Below are 15995 nucleotides of genomic sequence, written 5' to 3'. Positions count from 1 at the left end.
AAAGGCCCCACGATGGCCGCCAAAAACATGGCGTATTAAATATTCATAAACCGTAAAAGTTGTGCAAGGATTCAGCCAGCCTCATCAAATTATAAGTTGGTCGACATTATGAAGTTCTGAGGAGAACGATATAAGAAATACAAAGTTTAAGTCTAGTTCATCTTAAAGTTATAATAAAGATTTGTGTCAATAATTAGTTAAATAAATACTTCCAGTAAATAGAATCTTCATGAATACTAAGGAACAACATAAATAATATTTTATTTAATATCATAGATTTAAGACTTCTTATTCATGTTTATATGTCCAATATCTTAAATGAGTTTATTATACATCCTTATTTCTATGATTACATATAGTCTTAAATCTATGATATAAAATAAAATATTAAAAAAAAACGAATAAATCACTAAAATATGTTATTAAAATAATTAAACATAAATAATTATATAGATAAAAGTTAAAATGTGGCAAAGATATAAAGTCTGTTTTATTTTCATCTCGAAATTAGAAATTATTTAGTTCTAATCGTGATCTTATTATTTCAGTAGTAATAAATGTTTTTATTTATTCCAGTGTGCACCATATTATAGTAGGAAAAAGGTTACAGAAACTCATTTATAATAAAAGTTTAGTTTAAAGATGTCTATCATAGACTTCATGAACAGAACTATCTTCCAAGCGACCGGCGCCGTCGAACGCTCGAGGCGAACTGACAAGAACTGACTAACTTTTAATTTCTTCAACGCAGGCATTGACATCGGACAATTGCGATTGGCGGGAAAGTTACGTCGCACAGATAAAGACAAGTTTTTGAATATAGAATCTGTAATACGAGTAGACGCATCCGAAATTGAGGTTCATTGTAATATTGAAATTAGTTTAATCGTTTCGGTGAAAAGTATAACGTCTTATGTTTTATTATATATCATAATATAATAAAATACCGATTTTCCACATTGCCTAAACCCATGCGGTTTAGGCAATTTGGAAAACGGGGCAAAGTTTTTCCACATTATCACAGTGTCTCGAATTAATTGAATAAAGATGAGTAAACGAAATAAGGTGCCTAAAAGAAGCAAAAATAAATTGCAGAAAAGAAAATCAAAATTAAAACACGAATAACATTAATTACACGTCCACCTGTAAACATAATCATATACAAAAAAGGTGCTACGACTATTACAGAGTCAGCGAATCGCTCGGCTTATGAGGTAATGACACGAACTGGACACCTAAACAATGTTTTAATGTTCACCAAACTCCCTACGCAGATGGCTGGACGTATTTGTTTAGGACAAGCTAACTGCCGACCGTTTAGCAACCGTTCCAATCTTAGGTTTCAAGATATAAGCGGTAGCGGGTTATTTATCAAGAGAAGCGATTAGTGGATTCCTCAGTGCTTTTATTTTAAGACTATTTGTAAATCCTTAACAATAGTATCAAGATGAAATGTGTAATTGTTTGCTGTTTGATATTTTATGCATTAGACTTATTTGAATCTTCTTACTTGTAACCCGATGCATCTTTAAAACTGTTTTTTTTACTTTCCGCGTAAATCTCATAACTTATAATTTATTAACCAAATACAGCGTGATACAGGTGCGAGATTAAATGGCCGCCGTGTATACAGGGTGTTCATTACGATATTGCGAGCGCGGGAATATGCTCTCTTTTATTAGGGTCGTCATAACGGTTTTACTTTTTTGATGAGAATTGAAAACATGTTTGATCTGGCGACTGCCAACCCTTGTTTCTGTCGAGCCTAAAGCTCATTGTTTATTCGATTTGTTTCACAACTCATCGAGTTCTAAAAGTTAGGGAACATCTGATTGCAAGCTTTCATGACGTTTGTTAATTGTTTTGTCTGCAATGAAGTTCATATGAACTTAATTCTGGTTCATTAATGTCTGATTATGACTAATTCATATACAACCGCCTTTCAAATTTTATCTATGTCTTGATTCTGAGCAGCCATTTTATAATTTTACTCTTACACAAATGTATAAGACATGTCGGATTCATTGAGCTTTGATGAGAATAAAGAAATAATTTATTATTTCGTTATATTTTAAACGTCACATTTATAGCTGGCCAGTTAGAACATTATTATAATGGTAAAAAAGAACAACACTAGAGCGATCATAAAGCCTCGCACGCTCTCTCGATAAATAATCGAAGCAGAATCGATGCACCGGCGCTGAGTTACGAGCATACGATGCACGGACACGCAGACATAAATATAACCGTTAGTCACACCGGCACTTCCCTCCACCTGTTACCGCGATCGCCGTCGACTGAACATTATCAGGACGTCTCTCTCCAGAGATATATAGACACTTGATAACTAACAGACAATGTATATGAGATAAACAACTAACACAAGGATTAGTAGCTTTCCTCATCAGCCTACACTATCCCGAATTTTTTTTAAAAACTTGACTACAGATTATAGAAAAGAGCGAGACACCGCTTTCTTTGTCATGTATTTTGTACAAATGTAAAGTGTACGTGTGTAAAGTCACAAAAGAAATGACCGATATAAAAATAATTCTGGACATAAATTAAAATAATTACGAGTAAACATAAACATTAATTGTGACATTAGGCAACAAGATGGCGTCACCTATTCAACCCGAAAACGCTTACACTAAAATTTTAATTAAATATATCGAAATAAAATCATAAATACAGAGCGACGTGGATTCCGTACCTTTATTAAAGCCATTAGGATGAAGGGGAGGTACTTTAGATCACGCTGTTATTGTGTTTCCTCACACGAATAGAAAGTGACCCTCTCCCCCGCCCCGCACCCCCTACAACCCCATGCCTCGTGTAACTCGTTGCGGGTCCTTTGGTCAATACAATTAAGCGCGAGCAAGATTTCACACGTACAATTTGAATTTTAAACAATAGTTTGTCATATGAAATTATTTCAACCCGCCGACATTTTAAAAGCAAGGGTGTTCGATTTTCCAAATTCGAATTATAAGTAGATATAAGGTTTTGCTTACAGGAATCTTTAAGCAAGAACTTATATCAAAGACAAACGGTGATAGCTTATTACTCTAAAAAGTTTCTATGCTTTTTGCCAAGGTCAAGTAAAATAGGATCAAAAGTTACATAAAAGGAAGCCATATTATTGAATCGTTGATCACACTCTATAGTATTAATATAAGTGCTTGTATTATAAAAAATCTATGTAGTATAATATACTTTATCGTCAGAGATAAAGGACACAAATGCTCTGCTAGTTATATTTTAATACACCCTGTGAACATCTTCTTTCGTAATATTCAGCATAAATTGTCGTTTAGATCGGGGAATAGACGAGGGTTTACGCAATTAACTGTAGTCGCAGTCATAAAGAATAAAACCGTTCGGATTTGGCCGGGACGCCGTCAAAATTGTTGCTTTCCAACTAAAGCAGTAACTTTTCACGGCTAACGCCGGTCACACCATATACACAAAACGAAGTTTAACCAAAGATTTTATATACATTTTAAAGGCATCTTTATTATTTATGTTATTTAGTTGCAAATTCTTTTGAACGTTTAACGATTTATAACGCAAATAAAACAATAATTAACGTTGAACAAAACTGTTACTTGAACAACTATGAGTTCAAACACTAGTTTAACTAAGATTATCTACCAACATTGAGGTGTGGTGTCACTAGTCCCGGGGCCGGTGGTACGGCGCCGGTTAATGGCCGTAATGGCAGGTCTCCGCGAGTCACGCCACAAAATACTAATTCTCCTTTTACAAAACGTATCCAACTTTTCTAATTACAACGAACGCGACGCACCCTTGTAATTGTAATATTGTCAAACTGTAGCATCGTCACGCTCCCGACGACGACGAATGGTTGGTGCATGATGTTGAAACGAGGCAGCTATGACGATATTAAGAGAAATTATTTAAGTTTTAAAATGAATTGCAAACATGATATAGAAATTTATAATTATATTTGAATGCTATAATAGTTGTTCGATAGCGTGATTAATTTATTTAATTTTCTAAATCTTTACATATTAATAAAAACATAATATAGAGAAAAAATCCACTAGTTAAGTAATAAAACGACTTGTTAAAGTATCATTTTCGCAGTAAATTTATGAATAACTCAAAAAAACAGTTTCCAAATACAAACAAAAAACATAGGATATTCAATTCTTAGAGGCAACTCACAGGAAATTAATCCATAAACAACCAACCCGAACGGAAAACAGCAACGAAAGGAACAATGACCGAAATTAATTCCATAAACAACATCACATATGCAGCAATAGACAATAATTCGCACTCGCGTTCTGTACACGGCATGGATGGTCAAGATGGCCGCCCGACCTTTTGGCGGGAATCGTTGTCTAACGGTAATGGCGTCTTTTTACGCTACCTGCCTGCTAATTGGAAATTAGGAGCCTAATGTGTAGGGACTTTTATGTGCTCACAACGCTTTCCTGTTTTTCCATTTACAGAAAATGTATATGTCTCTTGATTGAATTAAACACAACAAAAACCCCAAATTATTAGGTTCACTTTGACATATTATAAACACATGTGATATTGAGACTAGGAGAATTCTGCCACAGTTGAAAATCGTACTCTACAGTACTGTAATACCTACGCAAGCGTCTAAAATATATTTTATGAAAATACAAAAACAACATAGTAAATTAAAAGGCAAAGGAAATTAGCTCAGTGGCGCAAATTCTACATTTTCAACAATATAAAGTCAGTTTAATATCAAAATCGTAATTACAACGGTACAGAAGCACTACGCGAAAATAAACACGGCTAACGCTCGCCTCCTAATAAGATCACCTATCTATGAATATGGCACAAAGATGGCTGCCGCATTACCGCCATCTGTCGCTTGTAAAACGAATTTATTTATACATCTAATTGCTTTGTACGGCAATGGCCGACGCGTATGCACTTAAATACCGTTAATATTAACGCTAAAAGCACAATTTTGCTTAAAACAAGGTATTATTGTGCGAATCTCGTGAAGTTTTATTGTTTTCGCGAACCGGGGCGCCATTACGGTGCCATCTGTCTTTTTATCGAAGCTACAATTCTATGGAATGGCTCCTAATATTCAAAGTACAAGAATACCCTCATAGAAATTTATCTAATTTATCCTAGTAGAAAATGAGTAGGCAGAGCAAAATAAGCATTGTTTATGTCATGTTTTGCAAACAGTACTCTAAACAATGAAACCTATTGTCACTTCCAATATATAGATAAATAGTGGTACGAAAAACAGCAGCCACAAATCGACAACAAATCACATGCACACTGCACTCACATTTCTCCAAATCAAATAACACCCCTTCCCTTACTTTAAGTACCGCTCAAGGAATACAGAAGCAGGCCATTAGCGCCATTGAATACGCCGTAAAACACCGTCTGATATGAGATATAAAATTTAATCTTACTTATATTATAAATGCGAATGTTTGGATGGATATATAAGGTATCTGCAGAAAGGCTGAACGGATCCCGCTGAAATTTGGCATACATATAGAATATAGTCTGTAAGAACACATAATCTACTAATTAAGTTTTGTTTCAATTCCGTACAGATGGAGTTGCGGGCGACAGCTCGTCTAAAAATAAATAAGTTTAAGTAATAACTAAAATTAAACACCACCTCAAAGGCCGGCAACGCATCTGCGGTTCCTCTGGTATTGCTGATGTCCATGGGCGTCGTTGAACACCTCGGTGTTCCCGCTGCTCGTTTGCCCCCTTCTCTTATAAAAAAAAATAATTGATTCATATAATATTTGGAATACTTAAATAGTCGTAAAAAGGTTTCCTTAAAATCTAATCTATCTTACAAACATGGGAATAACACTCTTTGTATACTCAATTACTTTTTTTTCTCGTATCAATACAAAGTATTAATCTTAACAATAATGTTAAAGTATGGGACAGCAGAATTGCGTACATTAAGAGGCGTCTACCAATGTCTTCCTCAAATAACTAATGGTACTAAAATTGACGTGACAAAGAAGAAAAACATGTTGAACATAGCCAGAATTATCAGCCACATGTTCTCTGTAGGTAAGGGAACATAAATTCCGCTCCCACCCAGTCGGCGGTAGAGCTGACGAGTTACAGTTTTTATTGCTTTTGCCTAGTCATTATTGCGAATGGGGACCGCTGCCATCTATCAGTAGAATATTACTGTTTGTGTTATTGTACGGAGCGTTATAGTTCCACGAATAAAATTACCTTCAACACATCGATTGGTACAAGCAAACTAGGATTTGTCATCATAGATTTTAAGGTAGACGTAAACATACGAGTATAAAAGTGTTTTACGAATAGTAACATGTTTCTTTTTTTAGTTTTGATTTTTTCAAATTCTTTCTTATCATTGCGAATAAAAATCTTCGAATATCGCAAAACTTCTCTGCTCAAATAAAAGTAATTTATTTCAAGATTTAACGACTTATTTGGAAACCGTGTAAAGTTTTAAATGACCTTGAAATATTGCGACACCTTTACAAAATGATGATGAATCAATTTCCACCATATAACAGAATAATTTTGGAAACAAAGAAATAAGTTCAGAAATTTTCGAGATATGTTTTGGTTCATGAAATATATTATTTATGTTAAGTCAAAATTATAACAAGTTCACAATTTCAAATAAGATGTTTGTTCTTGCATTATGTAAAAGATAAGCTGAAAAATATTTACCAATCCGACCGAAAACTCCTTATAAATTTCCAACAGCAAGAGATTTCATTTGGACGAGCGCTCCATTCCGTTTCGGAGCCAATTCCATCAAAACGGAGCGTTGTTTAGTGCAAATTAAATGCAATTTAACCCTCAAAAAGCATTTCGACATTCCACAACAAATTCTGTACCAAATTGGCGGAGGATCCAGAATCGGGCCCGATGTTTATTCTAAGGGGGTGGGACTGAGTAAAGTAACCCATTTGAATGCATACTTGTCCGTCAGTCAAAGCGATATCGGGAGAGAGCGAACGAAGCGCGTGTTACCAAGCGCCCAGCATAACATGACCTCCCGCACCGCCCGCGACTAGACATCGGAATGGGGAAAGAGGAGCAAAGCGGTATAGTGTCAAAGCTCTAACATTGTCGGGCGGTGATTCGAACGAGCCAACTTGTCACATAGGCGATTAAACCTGATTGTGATGTAGGCTTACGGGATAAATGTTGATTTGATTTTATGCTACGCCGAAACGTCTGTTTGCGCGTTTATAGCTTATAAACTCTCGTTTGAATCGAACTGTATCGACAAATAAAATTGCCTGTTAAACGATTATGATTGCGAACGGATATTTGGGCTTCGAATGTGAATTATTTTTATTGTTAAATTGTCGTTAGTATTGATAAAGTCGGAATAGCATTGTGCGCCCACGTAAGCCACTCCGCCACTTTACTCTCGCTAAGGCTTTCATCTAAAACATTTATAATTTTTGAGTTACACAGTTAGACAAGAAGTGTCTCCTATAAGAAAGACTTGTAATATATATTGTTATATTTTATTTTCTGATAAAAATAAAATTCGACCCCAAACTTAACATATTTCCTTACAAGTTAGTAGATTTACGAATACATAGATTCTATGTAGATTCAAGCTTCGTCTTATCTCGTGTTTTGTGTACGTAAACAAATTGAAAGCAAAGTCGCGCGTCGCGGCGATGTCATCAGTGCGAAGCATTACATTCGCACAAGTTCGGCGCTCCCCGCCCTCAAACGTGCGATAAATAAGGGAGGCACAACAAAAACTCTCAGAAGCATCACCTCGGCACGTCACCCTGCTCAGATTTCATTACCATAAAGAACTGGAGGCCTTAAAACCCCCCAGCAGTGTAAAAGGTGACGTGCACCGACCGGCCGCCGAAGACCCGCCTCGCAGGCCCTCCTTGCCCGCACCTCCTCTGCAATAAGAAGTCGGCAGGGGGCGCGGCGGGCCCCTCTCTACTGGGCGCTCACAATCCCAAAGCGGGCCGGTCCCCGCGTCGAAATGTGCCGTAAATCGTCATAAAACTGTCTGGATCCATGATGTGACGCTGCCCGGGGGTAATTAAAGGACAATTTATAGTTTTGCCCGCTTCCCCCTCCCCCTGCGGGAGGCCACCCCCGCCCCCTGCACCCTCCACCTCCTAGCGACGGATGTCGAAGCTCTGTTGGTTTTTGTTTAGTTTTTCTTTAGTGTTTCCGTCTGAAGCTGTGTTTGAATTTGAGCCATGATTTACTTTCATTACTTATTCTTTTATTTAGGCAATTAATTTTTAATTACACGAATCGTACCCGAAGAAAATTTCTTACATTTCTTATATTTTTCTGGAGTAATTATACGACTTAGTGCATAAAAATAGGCGACGAGCGCTAACAAGTTAAAAATGGTTTGCACTATAACGAATAAAACTAGCAAGACTTTTATGTTTCCTAAATCCAAATGAGATAACTAGTAACTTAGATACATCAGAAAGAGATAGAATTTTCCTGAGTAAAAATAATGAGAGCTTATAGAAGCATCCATTGTGAAAAAATATTTCCATACGTCAGGATAAATTCCCGCGGCCAGTTTCAGAGGCGACCAAATCCTGGAAGCGTCTCAAGGCTTTGAATTTAATTAGGAACGTTTTGTCAGATGCCTCTGTGTCGACTCACTGAACAGGTAGGGAGAAAAAAGTGAGTCGCAGCTAAAGCTTTACGTACGTCGAGAGATTTGTCTTGCGGTATGTTTTTCTTTAAAACAGTGTGAATAACAATTCCATTAAACTGAATATATTAAGTAAATTAATTACTAAAGTTAAAAAGTAAGATTATAAAATGCCTTTAGAAATGTAAACCGAAACTTATGTTATCACAGAAACCAATTTGGTTATAAAGTTATTTTCAATATATGTAAATCGAAATATATTTAAATTTTATTTGAACTATCCTTCTGTACCATAATTACAATAAAGCGTAGCGTCGTAGCCGCTCGTAGACACGCTACATCACAATCCAATTTCGGCCGAAGACAAACACGAAACAGAAAAAAATCATTTTAATATCCGCTCAATAACACGAGATCCTTATTTATAACACCAATAACACTCTTCAATAATGACGTAGTCGAAATTTTGCACCAGCATACCTTGACCTTCCCTGCTCCGTTTTGCTCTTATTGGTATGATAGTAGCGGGGCTTTTTGGTATTGAACTAGCGGTCAGGGTGACTGGTTTTCAGGGGCGATGCTCGGCGATTTATAGTTTGCGTTAGGTTCGGTTCTCCGGTCACGTTCGGAGGGACGCATGTCCGTCAGGCCCCATGTGATAGGATGATTTGAACGTGTGACGTGTATCGGTTAGCGCTGCCATTTATTTTTATCTCTTTTCATTTGTTTATTATTTGTTTTTCCAAAGCGTCTGATAGTGCGGAACGCGGCCTGAATTTTAAAATACAAAACGCCAAATTGGAAACATTTTTATATAACTATCATTTGTCATTATTGAAAAAGGTAATGTAAAATATTGTTTTATTAAATATATTTTTTATCTTTCTTGAATATTATGCTAAGGCGTTAACCAGAAAGTACTTTATTGACATCTTAAATAGACTATCGGATCTTAAGGTTAATTAATCATCAAGTTCTTACAACTTCTCACTTTAACGTTCATATCATTATTTGTACAAGAACTTCGCTTTTGCTACATTTTACACTTTGTGTAAAATGTTAGAAGTAACTATAGACTATAAGTCACTATTGTATAATTACAGAAACAATTCCATGAGGGATTGAATACTAATAAATTAGAGAGTCAGTCGCGGCTCGGCGGCCACTTTGTAATAAAATTAACCATTAAAATCAAACGGGGCATATCGAATGAGCGCAGTTAGTCGTTACATTGTCGTACATCATTGATAATCGGTAAAGTTGTACGATTCATTTTTGCCACTCGTAATATCTTGCGATTGTTATTGCGCCGATGGGAATTATCCTAATAAATGAAGCGTTTCAATTTAAATTTATTTAAAAATCTAAAGTTAAACGACGTTCAAATATCTACATATTTTTCACTTTTCCACGGACGGTTTGATACTTCAAAACAAACTTACAAAGTTATGTTTTTAATCGTCAAAGACGACTTTGCGAATTGGCAAAAATTTCGTAAATTTTAATACTAATTCGACCATTTTTAGGGTTCCGTACCTCATAGGAAAAAAACGGAACCCTTATAGGATCACTTTGTTGTCCGTCCGTCCGTCTGTCAAGACGTCTGTCCCTTTTTTCTTTAGTCAAATCATTGGCTATGTCATATTTATTGTCGCAATTCTATTTCTTATCTAGTAAAACACAATATGCCACATAGGAAGACTAATTTAAGTCGCATTCGACTTATAAAAAGCAAGATATCTAAGTGACCTAAACGACTTAAGGTAATTTATGTGGGGAATTTTACAGGAGTTAATTGCGCCCAGTAGGCGGGTAGTTGCAATAATGCGGTTCAACTAAGTACATTTGGACTGTTGCAGATAAGTCTAGGCCCGCGCGTTAAGCACACGTACCTAGAAATATTATGCAGGGGTATGCAACATTTTTATCAAGTGTTTTGTTTGTAGCAATATTGTTTATACATGCGTTTGTTTATCGATATCACGTTTAAAATTAAAAAAAAAAAAACAAATTTTCTACGATATGTAAAACATCGAGAATTAAAGCAAATGAAATATAAGCAACGATAGATTTAATTCTTATGTAATAATATAATATGTGATAAGAAAAAAATATAACTTATATGCCAAATGTTGCGAACACAAGCTATATGAGATAGGGAGAGGACTTAAAACTTTTGTGCAACTTGTAGAGGCCAACTGTAATCATAATAATTCACTTAATAATGAACTCCGCAAATAAGGATTATTCCCGAAACTTTTCCTAAAGTTTCAGTCGCGCTCCGTTTCTTTCTGTTCTCGTTTTAAACGTGCTTTTATACAAATTCGAGTTTATGATACGAATAAACTGCGGCCGCAATTTCTTATCAGGCGCAACAGAAACAATTATTTGCGTTAAATAAAAAAATAAACTGAATACATTATAACAATGGTAAATTATGGTGTTTCCTACAAAAGATGCTGACTTGCTTCTCAAGTAAACTACTTTAGCTTAGACTCTGAGCGAATTATAACTTTTTATTTCGAGTACTTGATATTGAGCGTAAACATCCTTATGTCAACTCTTTTAATATTTCACTAGTTTATAAAAAGTCTCGTAAAATTTAAAAGTATACAATACTCCAAATCTTTGAGTATAAACTTTTATCAGTATCCCGTAATAAGTGAACTCAAACATCAGTCGGGCAAGTGGTCAATCCGCGTCAGGCCGAGTGAAGCTCATGTAAATGAATCACTCGTTGATTGCCCGCTAAACTGTTGTGACGAACGGCCGTCTATTAGCTCTCACGTCCCGGAATTATGCGGCCAACATGACGTCGATATAACACGCTGTCGGCCCGAACACGCTGTCGACTTAAACACGCCGCCGTCTAACACGCTGCCGGCTGAATTCAACGCGGTCACGCCATCCGTCAACCATGTGAAGTTTATTACGGACGTTTAAGCTGTATTAAATTTACAATCCGCTTTGATGTGGCGATTTGTGAATTGTTCGCTTTGTATTTAACTTGAAGTATAAATTTGACTAATTTATTAAAGACCATTTTCTATTATCGTACGGTACATAAGAAGAATGCAAAGTTTTTGTCACTGTTTACTACTATTATTCTCGTTCTTGATTTTAAGTGTTTTAACTAAACCTTACCCCGTAAAAAAATATCTATTAAATATATAATTGTTTTTTGCTTGCCTCTAACTCTAATTAAATCTAATTGTATTTATTTTATATGTATGTACACGGTCAATTCAATTTATTAAAATAAAGAAAGCTTCTTGTAAAGTGAGAAAGTAAAGTAAATCGTAGTTTGCAAGTTAAAAGTTTGAAATAACATTCTTTTGTGTCGCTTACTGCCATCTAGCGAGCAATAGCGAAAACTTTGAACAAAAGTTTTTTGAATTTCTGTGCACATTATATTTATTTCAATTATTTGGCTTTATTTTACTTGTGATAAAGTAATTTTAATTTATAATTAAATTAATTATAAGAAATATTACAAGTACCTAAATGATATTATAATAGTTGTACATAAGGACATTTTTTTATTTGAAATGAAATAAGCAATAGTAGTGACTAAAACCAATCTTATTATTGAGTGCGATTCGAACAAGAAGGACCTTCATACTTAACGGTGCGCATTCTTTAGCGTGTGAGTGAATATGAAGCTATAAATTTAATGAAATGCTCATTAAGTTCATTCCAATTGCTGCAACAATTCTCATCCAACAAAATTATTTATTGATATATGACAAGCGTAGAGGGAGGCAAAAGTCCGGGCTCCGTCCTCCGTCGGCGGGCAGCCATAAATATCAACCGTCTGAGACATTGTCAACCGGCCACCCTAATTTACGGCTAGTAATTAGGAGTTTGCACTTTGCCAAAACGATTTGCATCGATCGCGTTCGTATAACTTCCAGCAAAAAGCGATTTATAAATCATTTTATCAAAAAAAGTAATGTAATAATAAGAAAATTGTGAGGTTTTTTTTTGGTTACGTTGTTTTGGTCATATAGGCTTTCTTAGAATAACTAAAGTTAAAAGTCTATTTTGAAAGAGGCTTTTACAGTAGCGCCATCTTTGATATACATGTAACATTAAAACAATGCCATAAACCGTGTAGTTCTTTGAAACTCCAATAGAAGGCGTGACTTGTTTTTTTTTATTACTATGTAATGCAAAATTACAGAATTGGTTCTGATTATTGCCTTGATATTTTAGTCATTCAAAAATTTTCGAAGAATCTAATGAAATATTTTAAATCAAATACCTAATTTGAAATGTATGGATGTATGACTATAGTACCTGTGCAAAATTTTGTGAAAAACATCATGTCAATGTCAAATTGATTTGCTTATATTTCAAAAACAAATTGGAGGCAAAAATAAAGTTTTGACTTTTGAAATATAAGTTATTTATTGTATAAGCTTAATAAAATTAATGATAAAGCTATAGAATGGATCCTTATGAAATCGAATTTATAGGTGAAAATAGGATTGTTAATATAATACCAAACTTTTCTCACGATAAAATATTTTTAATTTGCGGCGAGTTTGGACCTTTCCGGGCAGGATTACCAATGAATGTTCCTTTGTGGCTAGGTGTTATGTTGAAACAGAAACAAAAGTGTAGAATAGTTGCACCAGATTGGATGGATATTGAAGTTTTGGAGAACATTAAAGAAGAAGAAAAGAAATCGAGGTACTTTTAATTTAGAAACTTATAACAGTTATTTTGATGTCGTAGAAATCATGTTAAACTGTATCAATGATTATTATGCCCATTGTAAATAAATATGACTAAACTAGTTTTAACTTTAGATTTAATTAATTTTATTGTAGTCTGCTTATAATTTCTAAAAATAAATTTAATTGTGTTTAAAGTCCACCAACCCACACTGGGCCCGCATGGTTGTCTAAGGCATAGTAACCCCTAAATAAGGGTAGGCTCAAGATACATAAATACTTAAGCGACAATATTAAGTAGTGTGGTTTATAATTTTCAGGTTTTTCACAAAGATGCCAAATGAACACTATATGGTAGAAGCTAAACTGATATTGGGGACTGCTGCGGAAGATATACCAAGAGCTTCAGAAATTAAAACAATAATAAAAGATATCTGGGACATAAGGATGTCTAAATTAAGGACTTCAATGGATGCTCTAATGAAAACCGGAGGCAGTTACGGTAGACTTGATCATTTGACAATGATGGAGATTAATTCAGTTAAGCCATTGCTTCCGCAAGCAATGGATGAATTGCACAGGATAAAAATGGTATTTATTGTTCTGAACCCAAACATTTTTATTTATCCACCAGTGCACGAAATATGTTTTTAATTTCAAGCTGATTTTACTTTCTCTTTCAAGCATTCATGCATTATGTGCACTCCAATCCATTTGTCTTTTTACTTAACTATTTCTGAAGTTGAGTTGAAGAAGTATAGTTTGAAATTTTTTTGATATTTTTTCCGGTAGCGAGTTACCTGAGATTTAAACAATAATATCTAATTTAATTAAATTATCTTCTGAATATTATTTTTTGAATATTAAGCATCTTACATAATATAATTTAGAATTTATCATTTTAATTTACAGAATGCAAGAAAGACAATGCCAGTACAGTCCAGTCTCAACTCCGCAGTCAGTCAGCCGGGAGGCTCACAAAGTATATTGTAATAAGTTATATAAATGTAGAGTATTTTGTATATAAGATGTATTTTTGTATTATAGGTAAGAATTTGAACAGTAAATATATACTCATTTCTCATTTTTCTCGAAATAAATTAAAATAGCAAGGTTTTTTATAGAATATTTATTATTGAACAGGAACTGTAATGGTTAGGTACTGATGATAGTGCCATGGACTAATTTTCGTGGCAGTCTATATAAATTCAAAGAACTTCCTATTCAACTTGTGAAATTAAATATTTTTCATGAGAATCATCTTCATAGTAGTGGAATGGGCAATGATTTCAACAAAACTACTTTGTGTAAGTTTACGGATCACTCAAAACAAACCACTAAAGAACCCCACCATCTCTTTTATATTATTAGTGATCTCCGGAAGCAATCTTGGCAAGCCGAGATACCTGACCCTGTGGGTACTGCTGGTCATTGTTGTATGTTGAAGATATAATGGGATTTAGAATAAAAGATAAATGAATTTAAAGAAAAAAATATATTTTTCCATCTTAATTTTCTTAATCATCTTTGTTTCTTACAAACTAAAATACAAGTCTAATTATATTATCTTAGTCTATGATATTAGTCTTATATCTGTTACAGACAAGGTACTAAAATAAACATATACTTAGTTACATCTATAAATTCATATTGCTATATTAACTGCTATCGTTATAACGGCGGTTTATAAAAATAACTACGAGAACATCACTACTGTTAACTGTTATTCGAGTTAACTTAATATTACAAATAGTAAAATAATTTAGTCACGTTTTTGATCTGGTATTCGCTTGTTTAATTTTTAAATGTACAGTCACAAAGTAAACTTAAAAATCAGGCATTTTTAAAATACGAATATACATCTATATGTGGGGTAGAAATTTGTTAGATATTTTGGGTATAAAAATATGTCATCTATTTCGTTGTATTTGAAAAAACAGAGATGTAGCTCTGCTTTTGGCATTTTTGGTGACAAATAAATGATTAAAAAGAATTATGTATGTGACTGTACATAATCAGATTTGAGCTTACAATAATGTTTTAATCTGGAATGTAAACATTACTTTTGAGATTAAATACAAGCGTTTTTAGAGATCCTAATCATTTTAAATTTTTTTAACACACAAAAACGTAATACAAAGAAATATACAGATGGTTATTTACAAAGTGCAAATGTTCTTAAACATTCAAATATTGTGCGATTTGAAGTTCACAAACTAGTAAGAAAATTAAGGAGCATATAATTAGTAATTAACACTATTAATCGTGGGTTTCTGAGACCGAAATCCCCATTTAAAAAATATGACTTCTGTTTTATCAAAGATAATGACAGTGACGACGATATGCTTTATGCAGATTTCGGTCTCGGAAACTTATTGTAAATGACTATTTTTCGTTGTTCAGACAAAATAACAATATGTCAATAATTAAAATTTTTCTTATCTTCACTGATAAAATTAAATATGAATTTAAAAATATATCAAACATTAATTTTAGGTCAGTGAAATTAACAGCACCAAAAAGTCGAAAAAAACTTGCAAATAATCTATTATTTACATTTTTTTTAAATTTTAGGTGCTTTATTTAAATGGCAATGATTATGAAATAAATTGAGTAGCCAATGTTATTTTTAGTAAAATAAATCAATTTTGTCTTTGTTTTAT

At 34.0% G+C, this 15995-nt stretch overlaps 1 protein-coding gene across 1 annotated transcript; it reads left to right on the top strand.

Annotated features, from left to right (window-relative positions):
- Positions 1-13030: 13030 nt before the first annotated feature.
- Psf2 (DNA replication complex GINS protein PSF2-like protein) lies at positions 13031-14448 on the top strand. Its single transcript, XM_013324971.1, has 3 exons — positions 13031-13348; positions 13653-13923; positions 14245-14448. Exons 1-3 carry the CDS (start codon positions 13104-13106, stop codon positions 14323-14325), a joined length of 597 nt encoding a protein of 198 aa, XP_013180425.1. The 5' UTR covers positions 13031-13103; the 3' UTR covers positions 14326-14448.
- The last annotated feature ends 1547 nt before the right edge of the window (positions 14449-15995 follow it).

The sequence above is a fragment of the Papilio xuthus genome, unplaced genomic scaffold (assembly GCF_000836235.2).
Source record: "Papilio xuthus unplaced genomic scaffold, Pxut_1.1 DF824888.1, whole genome shotgun sequence".
NCBI lineage: Eukaryota > Metazoa > Arthropoda > Insecta > Lepidoptera > Papilionidae > Papilio > Papilio xuthus.
This window is presented reverse-complemented; position numbering and strand designations above follow the sequence as displayed.